General features: G+C 46.8%; 1 protein-coding gene across 1 annotated transcript in view; it reads left to right on the top strand.

The window, feature by feature from the left end:
* The first annotated feature begins 2,089 nt into the window (after positions 1–2,089).
* HS3ST3A1 (heparan sulfate-glucosamine 3-sulfotransferase 3A1) overlaps positions 2,090–22,729 on the top strand; it is a 105,752-nt gene continuing 85,112 nt past the window's right edge. The window contains exon 1 of the mRNA XM_064582456.1: positions 2,090–3,277. Within this exon, the coding sequence (XP_064438526.1) occupies positions 2,679–3,277 (599 nt within the window). The 5' untranslated portion in view covers positions 2,090–2,678. The remainder of the gene's footprint in view (positions 3,278–22,729) is intronic.

Here is a 22,729-nt window from a genome sequence, read left to right as displayed (position 1 = left end):
CATGTCTCCTACACAGTGTAGGTCTTTAACCCCTGCCTAAAGAAAATACCTGTGTTTGAAATGTGAAAGCATAAATGCATGATCTTGTAACCTGTTGGAGCTAGAAGGGAAAGTGGAGATCATCATTTCTCCAAGGAGGAAACCAAGGCATGTTTACTGGCATTTATGAGGCTGCATAGGCTTTCAGCCTCACTTCAAAATGGTCTTTGTTTTTATGTCTTCCTTCTGCAAATCAGACTGAGATATCTAGAGAAAAACTTCAAAATATATTAAAGCTCAAGACAGTATTAACACCGAACTGGTTTGTCGATATCCAGCTTTAGGACACAAAGAGACAGCAGACCTTGGCAGGCCTCGCTGTTCATCCCTTTTTTTTTTTTTTGAGATTTTATTTATTTATTTGAGACAGAGAGAATGAGAGACAGAGAGCATGAGAGGGAGGAGGGTCAGGGGGAGAAGAAGCAGACTCCCTGCCGAGCAGGGAGCCTGATGCGGGACTCGATCCCGGGACTCCAGGACCATGACCTGGGCCGAAGGCAGTGGCTCAACCAACTGAGCCACCCAGGCGCCCCTCGCTGTTCATCCTTGTAAAAGTTCATTGCTTTAAAGCATCAGAAGCTCAGAAGCTCTTGGCTGCTTTGTAGAAGAGGGTGGGATTGGTACTTCATAAAACCGTGTCTAGCAAAGGCACAAATACACCAGCTCCACCCACGCACAGAGTTAGAATCACTAGGTGCTCTTCAGAAGGGTCTACTAGTAGGATTCCCCTGACGTCCACTTCCACGGTCAAATAGAGCACAAAGCGCAGGAAGGCAGGCGAGAAGAAGGTTGGGAAGTCCCAGCGGTGGGCATCTTGGGAGGCACAGGGCAGCATCTACACTGGGCCCAGCAAGCTGCGAGTGTCACTTACACGGGTTGGTGCGGCGCGGTCAGGCTCCCGCCCACACTGCCAGGCGTCCTGCTGAGACAAGGAAGCTAAGAAATCAGCCACCAATCGAAACGGAATAAAAAACCACCCCATGCGGGGTCCACGGGCCACCTCCCTCCATTAAACAGCAAGGTGATTTGTATCCTTTCCTGACCTACTCTCGGAGGAGCGCGTGAAGAGGACATAGGGTCGGGGGCGGGGGGGCAAGAGAAAGAGGAAACCGCTGTTTAGGGCGAGACGCGCGCGCGCACACACACACACACTCCACCCCAGACAACATAAAAAAATCCCTTCATCAAAAACTGCTTATAGGGATGTGGGATCGGAACTGATTTTTTTTCTAAAACTGATTTCTCTCCTTGGTTCCTTTATTGGGTCATTTCCTAACAAGTTGTTCCTTTCTCGGCCCTGGGGAACTCTCGATCATCGCCAACTAATACAAGGCAGAACAGGCGCAAGGAAAGACAAAGTCAGATACTGCCCAGGGGCGAAAGGGCTTCGCCCCCGGGCCGCCGCGGACAGTGGAGTAGGTGCGAGTCGAAGCCGCGGGGAGGAACGCAGTTCGCCCCGGACAGACGGGGGCGTGGCGTGCAGCGGGTACCCGCAACTGCCGCCGACAAAACTTCCAAAGGGCCCGGGAGGTGGCAGGGGGCGGGGCGGGGGGGGGCAGGATGGGGCGGCAGAGGCGGGGGCGGGCGCTCGGAGGGACTCAGGGCTGAGCCGAGGCTGCGAGGTGGCTCGGGTGGAAGTCAGGCCCCCGGGGATCCGGCCGGCCCTGGCTGTCAGTCAGACTACCCCGGAGCCCCCGCAGACCCCCCGCTCGCCGGAAAGGGGGCGAGGCGGCGGCGGGGCAGGGAGGGCGGGGGGGGGAAGGGGCGTCGCCCCGGCCGCCCCCGCCCTCTGCGATGTCATTGGGCCGACGCGGCGGGGTCCGCGCCACCTTTTCTCCATCCCACCGCGTCCGCCCCGCTGCGCTCGTCAGGGGGCTGGTGCGGCCCGGGCCGTTGACGTCACCGCCAAGTTTGCTGCCCCCCGCGCCCCGCGTGTGGCGGCGGCGACGGCCCGGAGACGGCGGGGGAGCGCCTGCGAGCGCAGTGGCGCGGCCGCCGACAGGTCCCGCGCAGCCCGGCCCCGGCACGCCGCTCCCAGGTGGCGGCCGAGGGCAGCGTGGAGCAGCCGGGCGCGCTCCAAGAGGGGTGCGCGGCCCGCCGCGGGCCTCTGGTTGCCGCTGCGGCGGAGAGAGTCGGTGGGACCTCGTAGCCGGGCGCAGAGGGCGCGCCCCGGTGGCCACGGGCACGAAGGAAGGCACTGTCGCTCGCCGCTGTCCGCAGCGCACGGAGCTCCGCGGCCCGGGAGCCTCGAGTCCCCTCCGCGGGACCGAGCGAGGGATGCGCGATCGCTGAGCGGGGATCCGCGCCGAGAGGCCGCTCGGGGCCGGGGCTGAGACGCACGCCGCCGCCAGGACCCCCGTTCCGGGCGACTTTCAGGGCGCCGAGCGCGACCCCAAGGCTCAGGACTCGGGCGAGTCTAAGACGATGGTTTCTTAAGCACGGCACCACGACCCCCTCCCGCCCCCTCGACCGGACGCAGGGATCCCGCGCGGAGGCGCCGGGGCTCCGTCTCCCCGGCGCAGCTCGCACGGCCGCACGGACGCACGGGCGATGCGGGGCCCCCCGCAGGAGGCCGCGGCACCCGGCGGGGTCCCGGCCTAGCATGGCCCGCGCGCGGCCCGCCGTCGCCTCCGGCTAGGATGGCCCCTCCGGGCCCGGCCGGCGCCCACCCCGCCGCCGCCGAGCCGCTGTCCCGCAGCATCTTCCGGAAGTTCCTGCTGATGCTCTGCTCCCTGCTCACGTCCCTGTACGTCTTCTACTGCCTGGCCGAGCGCTGCCAGACCCTGGCGGGCCCGGTGGTGCGGCCGTCGGGCGGCGGCGACGAGGCGGGGGCCCCGGGGCGAGGCGCCCCGGCCGGAGGCCCGAGGGAGCTGGCGGTGTGGCCCGCGGCGGCGCACACGAAGCGCCTCCTGCAGCTGCAGCCGTGGCGGAGACTCCGGCCGCCCGCGCCGCGCCACGACGGCGAGGAGGCGGCCTGGGAAGAGGAGCCCCCCGGTCCGGCCGGCGGCCCCGGCGGCTCCGGGGCCGGGAGCAGCGTGGCCGAGGCCCCGCCGGGGACCCTGGCCCTGCTGCTGGACGAGGGCAGCAAGCAGCTGCCGCAGGCCATCATCATCGGCGTGAAGAAGGGCGGCACGCGGGCTCTGCTGGAGTTCCTGCGCGTGCACCCCGACGTGCGCGCCGTGGGCGCCGAGCCCCACTTCTTCGACCGCAGCTACGACAAGGGCCTCGCCTGGTACCGGTGAGCTGGCGCAGGGCACGGCCGGGGGGTGGTGGTGGGGGACAGCCGAAGGGCGGGGTGCGCGGGTTGGGGGGCCCCCCAGCTCCCCTCCTCCCGGTTTCCTGCAGTGGCTGCTCTTGAGTTGAGGGGTCTTGTTCCCCACTGTGCCTTCTTCTGCTTTCGGGGAAGTGGGTGTCGGGGGAGGCGGTGAGAGGGAAATTTTGGCCTTCACGATTTTTCCTTTAGTCTTTGGGATTTCCTTTTCCTCACACGGCCAATCCCATCTTTTTCTCCTGCTCCATGAAAGTAGCCCTGGTGTTAGCTAAAGCGGGGGTGGGGAGTACCTCCTAAGTGAGAAACCTGTTCGTCGATTATTAGCCTGGCAGCCTAGTCCATGCGTTCCCCAGAGCGCCTGTTTTTATTTCTTCTTTATCTGCTGAACCATCCCCCCAGGGCTCCTGCAGTCTTGCCATCAAGTATTCATTTACCTTGACCTTTTGCCAGATCCTTGTCCTAGGTGGTAAGTAATATCGAGACTCAGTAAAAGTGTCAAGAACCAGAGTCTAGGTAGTTGGGAAATACGTGTTCCAGCAAGTGCCAGCAACCAGACAATGCGCTCTAAGGAAGGGCTTCCTGGATAATAACTTTTGTTTGTGGTGAGGAATGAGTTTTGGAAAGTGTTTGCTAAATTTAAAGCCAATAGTACCTTGTGTTTTTGGCCTGGCTGAAACTTTCCTAAAGGTCTTCAAACAATTCTCTTCACACACGAGTTAGCCAATTTTTCCTTCTTTAAAAGAAGAAAAGGGGGAAAAATAGGGACACTTGGTTACATTGTGAAAAAGACTCCTAATAAAAGTTTAGGAAACAAGTCTGATTCGGTTCTTAATCTTAAATTTGCCAGTCTTCTCAAATTTAGACCACCTTTAATAATGGAATCAGCCAAACTCCAATAAATCCTGGTGTCACGTGGATTTTATTTGCCATAAAATATTGGCCTGTTTTCTTTACTCTGAGAACAACCAAAAGTCATGTGGCCAGAATTTTCATTTTAGAAAGTTTTATCTTGTTGATTAAGTATGCATTCTCTTCGTTATTTTTACAGAACATTACAAAAGTGACAGCACAATTTAGATACATTTCAAAAGTCCTCTAAATAAATAATTCATCTCCCAAGCAGAAATGAACATGATCTGACAAGTTTATTTACTTGAGGCTCCTCAGGTACACCCTCAGATTGATTTCGGGAGTCGAATTTACAGTAAGCCAACTTAAGAGAAAACATTTGGTCCTAAAAGTCAAGTTCAAACATTAAACACTTTTAAAACAGTAACTTTCCATTTGTTGGAAAGAAAAACAAACAACCTTCCCTTAATATAGAATATATATCATTTAAAATCATCAGCCACTTAAAAAAATCGCCTTGTGTTTCTGTCATTTATGTTGTATCCTCTGGGAAGTTCTTATAAAAATGACCTGTTGAATCTGAAAACAACAGGTCCTTCTTTATAGCACAAAGGCAGCTCTGTTTTTTCCATCAAGGACACAAGAAGTGATTAAAGACCCCTAAAACTCTTATCTATAGCAGTTTGCATTGAATTGGGCCTCATATAGTGCTGTGAGGGAACACATTTCAAGGCAACTTCACGAAAGGTCCAAGACAACATTTGGCTCTGAGGTGCCATTAAATACGGTGAAATATTTCGTACTAAAACCCTTTATTTTCATTTTGCCATATAGTCCTTATTTCCACAAAGTACGATTGTTTCTTCTTATTCCAGAAATGAGTATATGAGGGCGCAGGATATCTACAGACTTGGATCTTATTTTCCGTGAGCCTTTCTAAGCTCACGGAAGAGAAGGAAGGTTTCAAGGTAACTAGAAACAGTACTAACAAAAAAAAAAAGAAGAAGAAAGGAAAGAGTCGTAAACTTTTAGGTCACTCTCTTCTTTTGGAAACGACATGCACGCTGTAAAGTAAATTTCTCCTCAGATTGTTTATTCCAGCAGAGGAGTGCTATAAAACAATTTATGGTGGTTACAAAAATAACTACACGGTAGACTTCATGGTTTGGTGAATTTAATTTTCTAAGTGTCGGAGCAGTGTCTTTGTTTCACCATTTGCAGTGGTTTTTATTGGATGCATAAATTTAAGTTTAACTCAATTACATACAAAACTTATTTTTTAAAAAAGCCCTCCACCTATGAAGCCTCTGGATTATGCGATTATTTAATGAAATGTTGCCACAGTTCTCTTTCATCTTGGCTCTGAACTTGGGAGTTTGATGTTTGTGAGACAGGCCTAAGACTATGAAAAAAAAAACTCTTGCACGGAATACTACTTAACCTATATTAAGTGCACGTTACTACTTGTGTTTAGCCAGTATTTACAATTAGGGATTCGGTGAGACCTTCCTAGGTCAACCTCAAATTTGTAAGAGGATTTCTACCACATACTGCTGACTCCCCCTGCTCCCTCCCCCCAACATGAACAGAAAGAAAACTCCAGTGTTTGCACCCTGAAGTGAATTATGGAAGAAAAAAATGTGTAAAATATTTTTTAGATGCTCATTGACATGGGAAAATCCTCTATGTCCAGCCGTGTTTTTTTGCCGGGTGTAATCTCAGTTGACCATAATAGTTCACTGTGGCAGTGCCCCCTACTGTCCAGACGAAGGGAGAAGTGTGTTGTTAGCAAATAGGAGGAAAATGCCATGGAGAATGAGTTTGAGAATGAAAACAACCAGGAGACCAGGGTTGGGATGTTTTGGTAAATTTCCCTCACTGGGAGAAAACATAAAGTACTTTGTAAGTTGCACCCCACCCCCCACCACTAGTATAATCAATTTCTTCCTTTGAACAGATTTGTAGCGAAGACAAGAAAGTGAGTGTTTTCAAAATCTCTAAGAAAGGAAGTTACTCTGAATTGTTTTAAAATGTCCTAATATTCTTAGAACAAATGAAAAAGGGCAGGTGTTTAGATTCCAGGAAATTTGTAAATGATAATAGAGGATGCTTGAGTGGAGTCTTCTGCGTGTGAAACTCCACCCTGATGGAGTTTTTAAAAAAACATTCCACATTACTTAATTTAGCAAACGCGATAGCAGGACAACAAATGTCTGTGGCTTGTGTGTCATGGGAAAGCAAAGCTTCGCAATGAACAGTCTGCATTTCCATTATATGGGTGGGGAGGTTCATAAAGGAAAGTAGGGAATTGTCGCATTTGCTTTAAAACTCTGGAAAATCTTTTCTGGAAGTCAAATGCCTTTGTTGTAGTACAAGAGGAGGTGAGCTCAGAATTGAGTAAGAAGGCCCCGCTCTCCCTGTGTATTTCTGTGCCAACAAGAAGGTGTGTTGTGGTGGGGTTTTTTTTTTTTTTTTTTTGTAAGACAAAAGATACCTATTTATGAAGTATTGAAGATACACGTGTACACACACCTATATATGTATGTATAACACTTTATTTTCTGTAACATTTCATCTCGAATTTTGGGGCAAGATAGTAAGTGTTCCACATTTCTAAAAGTGCCAGCACATTTCTTTCCTACGTTATGATGTGTTTTCTTTAGCAATACTGGATAATTTGAGTGGAGAAGAGTATCATTAAATTATTTTACTCGAGGGCGCCTGGGTGGCTCAGTTGGTTAAGCGACTGCCTTCGGCTCAGGTCGTGATCCTGGAGTCCCGGGATCGAGTCCCGCATCGGGCTCCTTGCTCAGCAGGGGGTCTGCTTCTCCCTCTGACCCTCCCCCCTCTCATGCTCTCTATCTCATTCTCTCTCTCAAATAAATAAAATCTTAAAAAAAAAATTATTTTACTCGATAGCATCCAAGAAGGTCAAAGATCACTCAGCTTGAAGTTGAGGAGTTGGTTCTCTGCCCCTCTCCTCCCCACCCCGCCTGCATCAAAATTTAAAATTTTCTGGCCTTTACCGATCATTGCCTTGTTTTCCAAGTCTACTGAAGAGGCAGACGGAACAGAGGAACTTTCGGTTCCGATCAGGAGAAACTGGCCTTTCTTAGCAGCTGGGAGCAGCTGCAGAGTACCTCCATGTGCAGTTTCCCACCCTCCTGAGCCACAAGCTCGCTCTGCACGAAGGGGTGGAAATGAAATTCGAGCCAAGGGAGCTGCAGAGTTTGGCCACCCATGCAAGGTCATAGGGACTGAAGTCCAGGGAGAGTTCCTCTGTCCTTAGAGCAGAGTTAAGAAACAGTGGGAAAAGGGGGTGCCTGGGTGGCTCAGTCGTTAAGCGTCTGCTTTCGGCCCAGGTCATGATCCCGGGGTCCTGGTATCGAGCCCCACATCGGGCTCCCTGCTCCGCGGGAAGCCTGCTTCTCCCTCTCCCACTCCCCCTGCTTGTGTTCCCTCTCTCGCTGTGTCTCTCTGTCAAATAAATAAAATCTTTAAAAAAAAAAAAAGAAACAGTGGGAAGGGATGTGGGATAGGAGGAAAGCGGGAAGAAGTTGCTTTGGACAACGAATCCAGGGTGCTTGTTTACAGGGGGAGAGGGTGCAATTTCTCTTATGCATAGAGTTCCCAGGGGCTCTTAGGGACTATACACTCTCTATCCACGGAGAGACTGCAAACAGCCCCCTCTGAGAAGCCCCAGTGCTGTCATTTTGTTAGCTGAATGTCTCTCCTAGGGGCTCCCAGCAATACCAGTCAGACGGCCTCGTTCCTGAGTAGGTGTGTGTGTCCAAGGGTACGTGCAAGAGCAGAGACACCGAGTAGATGGGCAAAGTGACGGAATTAGTAACAGGCAAGTTCTTTTTTTTTTTTTAAAGATTTTATTTATTTATTTGAGAGAGAGAATTGAGAGAGAGAAAGCACATGAGAGGGGGGAGGGTCAGAGGGAGAAGCAGACTCCCCGCTGAGCAGGGAGCCCGATGCGGGACTCGATCCCGGGACTCCAGGATCATGACCTGAGCGGAAGGCAGTCGCTTAACCAACTGAGCCACCCAGGCACCCAACAGGCAAGTTCTTGAGCAGGATATGGAACAAGCTTTGGGACTGGCGAGTCCAGGCATTGAAAACAACAACAAAACCCACGTTTGTTACAGCCTGGAACTGAAATTGCTTGCATGCTCCAGTATTCCTTTATAACAGTGAGATTTATCGTGTGCTGATAACGTTTTATGTGAAAGGCATAGCTGTCTCTGAGCGAAAAATTCTCCATAATATTGTGATCTGCCCTTCCCTTAAAAAGAGAACCATGTGGCCAGAATATTTGTCTCATATACATAAGTCTGTTGATTGGCCAGGAAAGCATACGTTCCAAATCTGTATATCGGAGGGGGTCATGGGAATAAAATAATAAGCCTGTGCAATTAATGACATTAGGCACTAACCTTACATAGACCAGATGCTCACATTGGGAGGGGAAGAGTGTCGCAGAGCAAACAAACCTACTTGATCTAAACAACGAAAGGGCCTCCCATCTCTAAGGGATGCACGTGAACAACTGCAAATTGCAATTACCATCAGTCAAATTGCCGGGTCCCGTTGGGAACTTTTACACACTTAGCACTTTTCCTTGGGCGGGGGGGCATCTTCCTCCCCCAAGTCATAGTAACTTGGCTGATAAAGAGCATCCTCTCTTGGTACGTTTCCCAGTGATACTAGACTCCCCGCTTTTTGAAAATTGATCTCTGCTGAGGTGATGAGCTACTGAGATTTCTTTTTTTTTTTTTTTAAGATTTTTATTTATTTATTGAGAGAGAGAGTGATAGAGAGAGCATGAGAGGGGGAGAGTCAGAGGGAGAGGCAGACTCCCCGCTGAGCAGGGAGCCTGATGCGGGACTCGATCCCGGGACTCCAGGATCAGGACCTGAGCCGAAGGCAGTCGCTTAACCAACTGAGCCACCCAGGCGCCCCGCTACTGAGATTTCTTATGGAAGCTATGCCTTTAATGCTCAATCAGAGTAATATTGTAACCACATAATGTTGCAACTCCCTAGTCCTAAGGTCTTAAAAGTCTGAACAGCACTGTTGCTAATTCGATACAGTTTAAGAATCTCTATGGGGGATCCTGATACAGTTAACAAATAAACTTGGGTGAAACCAGAACTGAAAAATTGAAGAAGTGAGGAGTTCAGTAACCTGAAGCATCTTCCCAGTTGCTGGTCTCCAGTGATGCAACTCTTGATTTTTTTTTTTTTGTGCATTATCATGCAGTCAAGACTACCATGCCATCCTGTGATCCCTTGAGGTCTGTAGCCCAAACGTTCAGATCTGACCTCTTTCAGAAGCTGTCAGATGACAGTGAATGTTAAAAAAAAAAAAAAAAAGAAAGAAAGAAAGAAAAGAGGGAGTGTTCATTAAGAATGAAATTTAGTACTTGCCACAAGGCGTGTGATATTCTTGCACAGTTGAAAAATAGAATCCTTTCCCGCAGACTGTGGAGGGCGACCCACTTTGAAGGTGACGTGTAGTGCCATCTAGTGGGAGGGAGAGTCAGCAAGGGACCCAAGCCGCTGAACTTGGAAAAACCTCAGTTATCAGAGAGTGAGTGCCGTCTCAATTAGGGAAAGCGGGGCAGGTCGCCTTCGGTAGCACCTAGAGTGTGGATCGTGTGTTTAGCGTGACCACGCTGTGCTTTTCATCTAGGTCTGAGCTCACTCCTTTTAGGCGGGGAGTTTATTCTTCGGAGAGAAATAAGAGAGACTTGCCTTCACCATAAACCTGAGGAACAAGATATAAATGATTAGGAGGTTTATATTGGAAAGGTGCATGAGTGGAAAGGAACGCCAGATGCCCCAGATTAGTTTCGTTAGTGTGTTTTGCCTCTGTTTCTGAAAGCCAGCCTCAAATGAAAATACTTCCAGATGATTTTATTTCAACAGTAGTGATGCAGGCTTATTCCTTCCCCCGAGTTGTACAGGCTCTGGAGGAGGGTCCCATGATTCCTAACAGGCAGCACCCAGAAGCGTGTTTATTTTTTTATTTTTTATTTTTTAAAGATTTTATTTATTTATTTGACAGAGAGAGACAGAGAGGGAACACAAGCAGGGGGAGTGGGAGAGAGAGAAGCAGGCTTTCTGCGGAGCAGGGAGCCCGATGCGGGGCTCCATCCCAGGACCCTGGGATCATGACCTGAGCTGAAGGCAGGCGCTTAACAACCGAGCCACCCAGGCGCCCCACAGAAGCCTGTTTAACCCCGAATGCACGGAGATGCATTATGAAGATCCCACCCACGAGGGACAGTGTCACGGGAGGCTGCTTTCAGAGTCCCAGCCGGAGAGCCCTTCCTGGGACTGCCGCTCCATGCCTGGGGAGGGTGGGTAGGGGGAGAGGAGTGGTGGTCAGGTGAAAGTTACGCAGGGGGGCAGGGGGAAAATAGGAACATTACAGAGGAGACATTGGCCGGCCGCACTGTAGCCAGGTGATAAGGTTAACACTGCCTTATTATCACGCGGAGATCATGCACCCCTGGGGTATGCCAGTGAGGAGGGCATCTCACCTGTAGGGCGTCCTTCCCCCAAATCGTCTGACCAGCCCGAATGGCAGGGCAGCTGAATAAATCCGTGATCGGTATCCTTAAAACACGTCAAGATCATGAAAAACAAAGTAAGACTGATAAATGGTCACAGATCAGAGACAAGAGACTAATCACTAGTGGGTAAACACGGTGGTGGCGCCCTTGTTTAGATCCTGATGGAAAAATGGGAATTTGATCACTGTACAGGAGTAATGTGACATGCTAACTTTAGGGGAATCTGGGTGGAGGGTCATCTGAGAACTGTCTGCACTTTTTTTTTGACAGAGAGAGCATGAGCAGGGGGAGGGGCAGAGGGAGAAGCAGACTCCCCGCTGAGCAAGGAGCCTGACAAGGGACTCGATCCCAGGACCCCAGGATCATGACCTGAGCCGAAAGCAGACACTTAACCGATTGAGCCACCCAGGCACTCTTTTGCTATTTGGGTTTTGTTTTTTGTTGTTGTTTTTGAACAGTTTTAGTATCTGATACTACTCTAAAACCAAAGGAAAAACAGCCGTATCCACAAAGAAGGGAGGAGATGCCTCATGGCATCACGGGATGAGGGCTCCTACTGAAGGACTCCTCTGCCCACCAGCTCTGTCTCCACCCCGTTCCTTCTTTCCTTCCGAAGGCCCCCAGCGCAGGCCTGCCAACTTCCCCTGCCCCTGCCAGCACCTGTTGCTTCCAGACATGCTCATCTTTCCCTCAGCTGACTCCCCAGTAAAATTGGCTCACGGCTCCCCTCCTACTCTCTTGTCCCTGAAACAAACAGAGACCGTTTTGTTTTTTCTTTTGCTTCTCTTTTTTTATGGCTGGCGCATGTAACGTGAAGACGGTATAAAAAGTCACCCACCCTGACTGAATCCTACTCGTGCTGGAGAGCCGAAACTTCGATGATGCCAAGGACAGATTTTGAGAACACAAAGAACTGCGGTTAGGGGTCAGAGGCAAATCAGTCGTGGGCTTCTGGCTTTTTGTCTACAAGACGGGAGGAGCTGGTGTCGGGTGGGGAAGCTGGTTGTGGGGTGGAATGATTGCTCTTTGTGGCTGAGGTCCAGCACAGCCCAGATCTTCTCGGCCAGCTTACCTATTCTGTCTGCTCACTAGACCTGGTGCTTTCACCTTTGTTTTATTAGACACTGTGGCTTATGAGACCAGAGCAAAACAGACACGGACTGATCACAGGGTTCAAGAATAAGGAAGGACCAGAGAAAATCCAACTTCTAGAACACTGGATAACCAGGACCTGGGCACCCAGGGTGGTTCTTCCCGCTAGGGCTGCTGAGCCCCGGAAGCCCATGTCATCAGATTCAAGCGTCCCGTCTTGGGGGCACCCTGGCATTTTCTGCTTCTGTTTTTAAATACACAGTTGTGCATCTGAGATTCTGGTTTACCAGAGTAATGAAAATCTCCCTTGAAACATTTCCTTTGATATTTTTAACAACTGTAAAAATAGTGCTATCCACATTACGTCTTTACTTAAAACCGCGCATACTGCATCTGGAGATGCAGAGAACTTAGTGTTGCCTTTTCATCATTATTCCCTTATCTTGATTGGATCAGTTTTTTTTGTTGTTGTTTTTGTTTTCTTAGAGACAGAGTAGTGGGTGGTGAGAATGGGCAGGAGAGGGGGAGAGAGAATCTTAAGCCGATTCCACGCCCAGCACAGAGCGCAGAGCCCAAGCAGGGGGCTCTGTCTCACGACCCTGCGACCATGACCTGAGCCGAAATCAAGAGTCCACGCTTAACCAACTGAGCCACCCCAGTGCCCCATTGATTGGATTAGTTTTTTTTTTTAATTTTGTTTTAAGATTTTATTTATTTGCGAGAGAGAGAATGAGAGGCAGCGAGCATGAGAGGGAGGAGGGTCAGAGGGAGAAGCAGACTCCGTGCTGAGCAGGGAGCCCGATGTGGGACTCGATCCCGTGACTCCAGGATCATGACCTGAGCCGAAGGCAGTCGCTTAACCAACTGAGCCACCCAGGCGCCCGATTGGGTTAGTTTTACGAACCTGTTTTGTGAGAAGGACCCGCTACTAATGCTTACGTAGATAAGAGAATTTCTGTGATTTAATACCATTCCCTACTTGGCTGTTTGGCATCTTTCCATCTTAGTTGCTCTACGCTTTTCTTCATGCATTTTGAAACTTTTTTAGAAATAGCAGAATATTTGAACCCTGAAGTGGACATTTGATGAAATATATCATCTTAGTGTCTATTTCAATTATTTCTGCTCTGCTCTTTGTTATTTCCTTTCTTCTCCTAACTTTGGGCTTAGGTGGTTCTTTTTCTAGTTCCTTGAGATGTCAAGTTAAGTTGCTCATTTGAGATCTTTCTTTCCTCTTAATGTAGGCTCTTGTTGTTATAAACTTCCCTCTTAAAACTGCTTCAGGAGCAGATTGTTCAATCTCTCCATATTCGTGATGTTTCCGGTTTTCCCCTTGTTTATTGATTGCTAGTTTCGTACCATTTGGTTGGAAAAGATACTTGACATGGTTTCAGTCTTGTTAAATTTGGTTAACACGTGCAGACCAGCACGTGATCTGTCCTGGAGAACATTCTGCGTGTGCTGGAGATGAATGTGTGTTTCTGCTACTCTGGATGGAATGGTCTGTGTATGTCTGTGAGGTCCATCTGGTCTAAAGGATTGTTCAGGGTCAGTGTTTCCTTACTGATCTTCTGTCTGGACGATCTCTTATTTTAGAACGAAGGTAACAATTTAGTGACATTTGGTGAGGCTTTACCTTGTGCTGGATGTTACTGCATGTAGTCTGGATACTTTATTAATATGATGACTGTTACTAGGTAGATCCTGTCACTTCTTGCCTGCCCAGGAAGGAGAGGCCCAGAAAGGTGAAGTAACTTGTCCAAGGTCATATAGCCAAGTAAATAGTAGAGGTGGTATTTGTAGCTCTTGTGAGTCTGTTGGTCTGTATGGAAAAACCAAACCACTTGTGTTTTTGCTCAACTTCTCCCTCTCCCTCTCTTTTTTTAAGAAAAGTAATCTGATGACAGAATCCATCTTTACTGGGCATAGCAGAAATCCTGGCCATTTGCTTGGTTTCCCCCCACCCATTAAATATGGACAATGACTGTGGAAAAAAAAAAAACCCACAAACCTCTTAACTATGAAGTGGTCCAAATGAGCAAGTTTCCTCCTAAACTGCTGTATGGAAAAGCCAAAATAGAGTGGGACATGCAATCGGAAGGCTGCTCGCTGTTCGTGGCAGTTGGGGCCAGGTGAGCTGCTGGCTCTGTCTCGTTGCCCCGGGCATCACGCAGTCCTGGGCTCCCAGTTGCCTGTCAGAACCCGCCGACCTCCCACCTGTTCCTCCTGAGCATGGCTGAGTCACTGCCAACGTCCAGATTGCTCACTCTTTGCTTTGCGTGCACCTTTTTTTTTTTTAAACATTTTATTTATTTGAGAGAGAAAGAGCAGGGGGGAAGAGCAGACAGAGTGGTAGGCTCCCCGCCGAGTGTTCAGCCCGACACAGGGCTCGATCTCAGGACCCTGAGATCATGACCTGAGCTGAAGGCAGATTAATCGACTGAGCCACCCAGGCTCCCCTGTGTGTACACCTGTTGATTGACATTCCTTTTTTTATTACTTTAGGTATGCTAATATTCTCAATCAGGGCACAACCTAATTGTCACCCCAAAGCACGATTCTGTCTATCTTCATTATTATTTTATTAATCACCGTCATCATGAGAACCAAACCCTTTACTCTAGTCGTCAGGTCATTGCTACGTAAGACATGGCTGGTGATATGAATTTCCTTTGGTTCCAGCCAGATAGAAGCATAGACTCTAAAGGTTGCTGGAGTTACGGAAGATATCTGGGGGATAAAGATTTTCTTGCTTATAAAGGAACCGCCGTGCCTCGCTCGACATTCAGCTAAAAGACAAGAACCCAGGGCTTCTAATTCCACGGTACCATTCTGGAGAATACAATTAAGAAATAACTCCATGCTCCATTAGATAAAAATTCGGTTTTGGAGGTTTGGCAACCATGACAGAAACATTCCAGAGAATGGAACAGGTTAATAGCATTATGTTTTTCTCCTCCCAGAGTGAGTGAATTAAAGCCTTGAATTGATTTGAGTCAGTGGTCAATTCATCTTTCAATGGCCGGTTTTCATCTCAGATGACTTCCTCAATATTTTGATGCGTGTAGATTTGGGGACCCAGCTAGCATGATTGGCCTGTGGATCCTCGTGAGTAATTTGTGTTTTATGGTCGTTGCCTGCTTGTTAAAGATTAGTGGGGGAATCCCAGGACAGACAGGAAGAAGTTTTCTTTTTCTTTTTCTTTTTTTTTTAAAGTTTGCTTTTTCTCTTGAGTGTTCAGAGTAGGAAGTAATCAACCAAATTATGGGAATAAAATTCCTTTCCCCTTTTTCAGGGTTCTTACTTGGATTAGATCTCTCCTTTCGATAGGAAATATCAAAGTTGGCCAGGTTGGTTTGAAGGACAAAGTCAAAAATGATGGATGTGTTTGGTACAGTCATAAATCTTTGTAGATTCTTACAAAGTTCATGTAGTTAAAAAAAAAAAAACTGGATTAAGCTGTAACTAAAGTTAATCGCGTGCTTCATCACCTTTCCAAGCTGGAGCCTCTTTTGTTCTAACTTGATAGTTTAAAAAGTTCTGGTTCTAGGAAAATGCTGCAAAGATGAAATTATTTGGGAGCGCCTGGGTGGCTCAGATGGTTGGGTGTCTGCCTTCGGCTCAGGTTGTGGTCCCGGGGTCCTGGGATCGAGCCCTGCGTCGGGCTCCTGGCTTGGTGGGGGGCCTGCTTCTCCCTCTCCCTCTGCTTCTCTCCCTGCTCATGCTCTCTCTCTCTCTATCTCTGTGTCTCAAATGAATAATAAAATCTTAAAAAAAAAAAAAAGATGAAATTATTTCATTTCCCAAACAAAGCTTTTGAGTAAACAAAATCTGGCATCTTCTTAATTTTTTTTAAATTTCCTGGTGGACTCTTAATTCTTCTTGTCGTTCTTTCATCAAATGCTGTGGGTTTTTCTTCTCTTTCTTTCTTTCCTTTTTTTTTTTTTTGTAAGAAATAAAAGCTACTTGTTTTTCTTTCTAATGAGATCTCCTTCTTTCTTCCTGGTGTGGGAGGATTTGGGATCACAAAAGTATCCGTTAAAAAAGCTCTCCCCAAAGCCAGAGGGTTACTAGAATGCCTGCTAGGGTTTAATGATGGAAACAAAACAAATTGGATCTGTTTTATATTTATCTTGGCGGGAGGTCATGGGGGAGCTAATGCCTGTGATGAAAATTCTTCGGATTTTCAGGTGTATTTGCCCTGTGGCAAAGGGTGGCGAGTTGGTAGGAAGCATGGGGGAAATCACTTCTCAGCTCCAGTAGGAAAGTAGACTCATTGTTGCCATGCCCTCTGATTTTTCAAAATAATCTCGGAATACTGACTTTTTAAAAAAATATAATTGAGAAATAACATAATAATCATAAAATACCAAAAGCAACGCTAAAAAACAAAATTCTGCCTGGGTGCAGCAGATCAATTTCATCTGAAGGTGAATGGCTACTAAGTTTATAACCTTTGGTTTATGGTGAAGACCAGAGGTAGACCATCAAAAGCTGGTGTTAATACCAAGAGTTTTCTAAACTGTGAATCACAAGACATGAATTTATAATAAAATCTATTGTTATTTTTTTTAAGTGAAAGGCACCACGATAGGATAAAATAGGAGAGCTGATCCCATGTAGTAAGCAAGACAGGATTATCTCGACAAAGTCGGTTCCGATATTTATATGCGTAGATGAGTGGGTGCAGAGAGGGTTGGTGGTAAGATGTATTTGTTACAGTGACTCTCGATGGGAAGAAAAAGTTTGAAAAACACTGGTTTTTGTGAACACAAGTCCTGTTTGAGAAATCCAAAATGAATGTGCTTCAGGGTTCCTAGAGAAACTGAATGGGAGTCTCGCTCCATGCTGTGGATTCACCACCTTAGGTTTTTTTTTTTTTTTAATATTTGTTTGTTTATTTATTTTTTAAATTTTATTTTATTATGTTATTTTATTTATTTATTTATTTATTTATTTATTTATTTATTTAAGATTTTATTTATTTATTCATGAGAGACAGAGACAGAGAGAGAGAGGCAGAGGGAGAAGCAGGCTCCCAAGGAGCAGGGAGCCCGATGCGGGACTCGATCCCGGAACCCTGGGATCATGACCTGAGCCGAAGGCAGACGCTTAACCATCTGAGCCACCCAGGCGCCCTATTATGTTATTTTAATCACCATACATTACATCTTAGTTTTTTTCAACCTTGTATGTCCAGGGCGTGAAGCTCTGCCTGCCTTGTAAGAGACGAAAAACTGACCTTTGGGCCAGAGGTCAGCAGTTTTTTTTCTGGAAAGGGCCAGATAGTAAATATTTTCGGCTTCCCAGGCCCTGTGGTCTCAACTCTTCAGCTATGCTTTTGTTGCTGAAAAGCAGCCTTAGTATGTAAATGAACAAGCATGGCTGTGTTCCAATAAAACTTTATTTGCCAAAACAGACCTTTGGCTCCCTGCTGGTAGTTTGCAGTCTTCTAGGGTAGGCTAAAGCCTTCACACATGTTGATTTCCCTTTCTTTACTTAATCTTGTTACCCTCAGGTGAGTACCCTCCACCAACATTCATGGCAGGCGTGAATGCATGATGTTGAAGTAACCTCACACTTGAGATCTGACTCAGAAATAGCAGAGCTGCTTGCGGTCATGTGAGAATAGGATAGTTCACTTCAGAACTGCATAGCAGAGACCTGTGGGAACTTTGTGAAATATGCAGATTTATTCAGGATGGTGGCATTTCATGTAAAGGTGATTATACACTCACCTACACACGTTCTATTTTGGAAGAGATACCACATAAACACAAATCAAAGGAGGCTTTGGTCATTTTCCTAAAAAGCTTAAGAATCCGTTCTGATGTTTCCTTGACTTTGTCCTTGAGTGTGTGTTCGGTTTATAGATCTACCCCTGCGTTTCTATTTTCCCTTTTGTCTTCGGGGCATCCTGCAAAGCATTTGGAGGGATCACAGGGGACACGAGGAGGTCATACTTCCTCACCTGATCACCGTTACGAGAAAGCATCCCACCGTGTGGTTGAATTAAACATTGTCTTTGCAGATGAGGGGTGAGACATCATGTCTGGAGCCAAGCATGGGGAAAGAGTTTTGAGAATTAGTAATTGCATGTTTGAAGTGATGGACTTTCTTCTAGATCAGCACTGTCTAATAGAAATATAATGGGAGGGGCGCTCGGGTGGCTCAGTCGGTTAAGTGCCTGACTCTTGACCTCAGCTCAGGTCTTGATCTCAGGGTCACAAGTTCAAACCCCACGTTAGGCTCATTGCTGGGTGTGGAGCCTACCTTAACAAACAAACAAACAAAAGATATATATATATATATATATGATGGGAACCACATTGGCCATATTAAATTATCTAGGAGCCACCTTAAAAGTAAGACTGAAGAGGTGTAATTAATTTCAGTAGTAGTTTGATTGAAAGCCAAGACATCTGAAATATAATTTCAACAGGTAATCAACAACAAAGCATTCTGGATGAGACATTTTACATTTTTCATGAGGAATCTTCCAAATCTATGCGTTTCATGCTTGCAGCACGTCTTCCTTCTGACTAGCCAATGTCATGGGTCCCATAGCCCCATGAGGCCAGTGGCCACCATATTGGACACTACAATTCTGCCCCCGGGGAGTGGGTAGTGAGGGCTTCCAGCGGGGGACTGGTCCCACAGATCGCCTCTGGTTCTGCTGGGGACACCTAATCCCAGGTGGCATAAGTGTAGAAGATGGGGGCGCCTGGGTGGCTCAGATGGTTAAGCGTCTGCCTTCAGCTCAGGTCATGATCCCGGGGTCCTGGGATCGAGCCCCGCGTCGGGCTCCCTGCTCAGTGGGGAGCCTGCTTCTCCCTCTGCCTCTGCCTGCCGCTCCCCCTGCTTGTGCTCTCTGTCTCTCTGTCAAATAAATAAATAAAATCTTAAAAAAAAAAAAAAAAAAAAGAAGTGAAGAAGATGGCAGACGGAGCCGGGTGGCTGTCTCGAAATCTTGAGGACAGACGATGGAGGCTTGACCTGGAGCTGGGCAGTGGGCGTGGGAAATGGAAAGATTTGCCAGAAGTTTTTTTGGTAGAAGGGATTATAAAACTTCGTGTGGAACGCTAAGCATGAGGGGAGGGAGAGATTGGAGAATATTTGAAGATTTCTAGCTCAGGTGTATTTATTAGTAACCGTGACGGTGGTAAGGAGCACGGAAAGAAGTAACAGGTACTGATGAGAAACAAACAACTGTGTTTTTGGCGTGAAGTGGAAAGTGAGTGAGGTCGGGCTTGGGAGCCACGTAAGGCATGATTGTTGAGGTTCTGCCAGCCATCACAAAGCCGAGAGGTGAAAATGTGTAGAGGAATGCAAGGAGCAGGGGAAAGAGAGCAGGACCAGGAAAGCATGTTTATATTTTTACCCCACAGGCATATCGTTTCTTTTGTTTGAGCCATGCATGCACAAAGTGTATAGAGGGAACTGGGCTGATGTCTATTAATTTCCTATGAAACACATTTAAAAAGATAAGATGAGGGGTGGATGGATAACGTGATAATACAAATACAGATTTTTAAGGAAAATACAAATTTTGAATTTAGTTGGCAGGCAAAGGTGTTTGTCACAGCATTCCTTCCAGTTTTCGCCATGTTGAAAATTTTCCTAATGAAATGTCGGCCGTAGAGGGGGAGAGTTCTAAGATCAGTGGTATCAAAGGCTGTGAAAAAGGTGGAATAGAGGCTTGGGACGGAGGAGTGTTTGTCTCATCAGGTAGGAAGTTGTTGGTGACCCTGAGACCAGGTGGGTGGCTGCCGTGGGACAGACTGCCAGCCACCAGTGGGTTGAGGAGTAACATGGACATATGTCAGAAGATACAGGGAAGGTAATGAACTTGGCCCATGTGTCCATCTCCCTCTTCTTGCCTGGACTGGAGTCAACCCATGGGGACTTGGTGCAATGCTTTCTGACCATGACGGCGAGTCATCATGTAGATAAAACTGCCCTTTGTGAGTGGAGCGTTTAAAACGTGCTTAGTGGGCTTTCCTCTGGTTATTGTATTTGTACATCCTGCCTTCTGCACCGACATGGTTACTTAGGCGTGGTGACCTCATCACGAGTTTCTTTATCAGAGGGTCTTAGCTAGGACTTTTTTTTTTTTTAATGGATGCTTAAGGCTTTCAGCATTAATTATGGAACACAAGCAGTGTCTGATATGCTTGTTTTCTTGACTTTCCAAGGCATCGCTGCACCAACTTATTCTAAACTCCATTGCAAGTGTGGAAAGGAAAATTAATTTGCTTTATGAGCCTTCATCTTTTGCACACTTGCTTGAAATTTCCATGAGAGAACAAAGAAATTTAACTGCTTTGTGTTTTCTTGCTCTCTCATCAACGCTGAAATTCTTTTTCAAAGTTTCAGCCCTCAGATATTCTTCCATCAGTAACATCATCTCATCTGATGAGAGACACCAAGTATCAGAAGTTTCGTGTTCTGCTCCTGAAACTGTCTCCATGGTCACATGCTTCTCTAAGCCAGTGGTTTCTAGTAAATTTCCTGAAGACCCTAAATTTACTGCCTTTTCAGTTTCCCCCCATCACGTTTTCCATTCGATCTTTTTCGAAGCGAAACATGGCCCCCTGTTTCTGGATACTGAATGGCTATGCTGTCTTCATAGGAATTTCAATCATCTGCTTCTAGAAAATTAACAAATCACATAATCTCATGAACTGTGTCTTCTACGTACACATTGTCAAAGCCCGTGCCCGGGGTTTTACTCTATGTGGCGATGCCGCTTTAAAAACAAGGCATTCGGAGAGATAGATGGTATTTCAAATATGGTTTCTTATAATAGATGATTGATTTCTCTGAGAGAGAAAACATGAAAACTGCTAATCAAATGATAGGAGGTATAAGCAATGCTCTGCAAATGTGAAAGACGATGGATAGGAAGTGCTTAGAAATCTACTGGACATTAAATGTCTCATTCCACGTGCAGGCCCTTGATTGTGTTGCAGACTGCATCAGATGGATAGTTTGGTTCTATTTTTATTTTTTTATTATTTTTTTAAGATTTTATTTATTTGACAGAGAGACCCAGCGAGAGAAGGAACACAAGCAGGGGGAGTGGGAGAGGGAGAAGCAGGCTTCCTGCAGAGCCGGGAGCCCGATGCGGGGCTCGATCCCAGGACCCCGGGATCATGACCTGAGCCGAAGGCAGACGCTTAACGACTGAGCCACCCAGGCGCCCCTGGTTCTATTTTTAAAAGCATGCTTACCCTTCATTTATAAAAAAAAAAATAAATAATAGTTCATGTAAATGACTGTTCGTGTATCGGCTTGAATATGTGAATGGTGTATACCCACTACCATAATGTGCCAACACCGTTGGAAAGGTTGGGTGAAAGCCTTGCCCTTCAAAACAGGAAGTTCTTAAAAACGGAAAAGTAATTAGCTACGTTAGCCATTTCGGTATACTGATTTGGACGTCTGATGTATGTGTGCCTATTATCAGAATGTTGTAGAATCTGCTAGCTCCGTGTTGAAGGCTTGGGCAAAATCATTTTCTTTAAAAACAGAAGTTCTTTTTCTTCCTCCCCAAGGCCTCTAAAAATCTGAACTATTGAACTCAGATTTGAGTAATGATGTACGATGCTTTGCCAAATGGGTCGCTTCCCTTTTTGTAACATCCATCAGGAAAAAAGGAAGTGTCTAGCCGGACAAACTGTTTCCCAGGAAAGGCCTTTTTGTGTGTTTGCTTAAGTCAAGGTAATTTTAAAATAAGAGGAAAACTTGGTATTGTTCTCAGGTGACATTTAGGAAGCCAAAAGGCTTGAGTTTCTGGGTTCTCGTCTGTGGGCACAGAGATAGTAAAACAGTAGATAAAGGAAATTAGTGTTTTCTATAATCAGAAGAAAGTAATTTGGACTATTTCACAGCATGTGTTTGTATAAAAATGACAGCGATAAGAGATGTTTCACATATTTGCGGTTGTTTAAAACTCCCAACAAAACATAAAACGTATTTTAAATTTTTTTTTTTTTTTTGCGGAAAAATCTGAAATATTTAGGCTCAGAATGGCGTGACTGGATTTTGCCAGTATTATATTCAATTCCTGTTTGGAATTCATGGAGCTTGTACTAAATCTCAGCCCTCTGGGATGTGAGCTTGTTTATTCTTATCCCCCAAAAAATACCTCGTTATTTAAAAAAAAAAAAAAGCATCCTGTCCTAAAATCTCATCATTAGCATTCGAAATGACCCCCGGGTCATCTAGTGCAATACTTATCTGATAGACCAAAGTTTATTAAAACAGCTTCAGAGCTGTTCTCATCATCAAGTAGTGCTGTTGAGATAGGTCTTCAAAACATTGATAAGACACAACTTATTTGAGGAGCAAAATATTTTAGTCTGTCCTTACCCGCTGCTTCTGTATACCCACTGCCAAGTCGATTCGCATCTGTTTGTTCTTTGTTCCTGTGACTAGGTGTTTTGAGACAGTCTAGGGTGTATAGATGACTTTATAAATAGGATTTTATTAGCTCATATTAAAGTTTATTTGCCTATTAGCAAGATAATACAGTCAGCTCTGCTGTGATGCTTGTTTTGAAAATGGGAATGTGTGCCAACGGAATTAGTATATTAGGAGCCCATTGTTGTTTGATGCCAATCACATTTGCTTATGCAGATTTTTGGGGCACAAGAAGCGCTGGATGAATGCAGAAAACAGCCCTCAGCTGAAGCCAGCCATGCAGGAACGGGCGTGCCCATGTGCACGCACACGAGCCTCAGTATCCGCCAGCGACCTCCGTTCACCGCAGGCCCCAGGTCACACCCAGCCCTGGCTGGTGTGTGGCTGTGGGTCCCATTTTTAGAACACGCTCCTGCTAGCCCTTCACCGTAACCGGCTAGCTGCAAGCCTCCCGTGCCTACTGCCAC

The sequence above is a fragment of the Mirounga angustirostris genome, unplaced genomic scaffold, assembly GCF_029215605.1.
Source record: "Mirounga angustirostris isolate CCGP_5_RB_7025 unplaced genomic scaffold, mMirAng1.0.hap1 SCAF_17, whole genome shotgun sequence".
NCBI classification, from domain to species: Eukaryota; Metazoa; Chordata; class Mammalia; order Carnivora; family Phocidae; genus Mirounga; species Mirounga angustirostris.
Note: the sequence above shows the minus strand (reverse complement) of the source record. Positions and strands in the feature narration are given on the sequence as shown.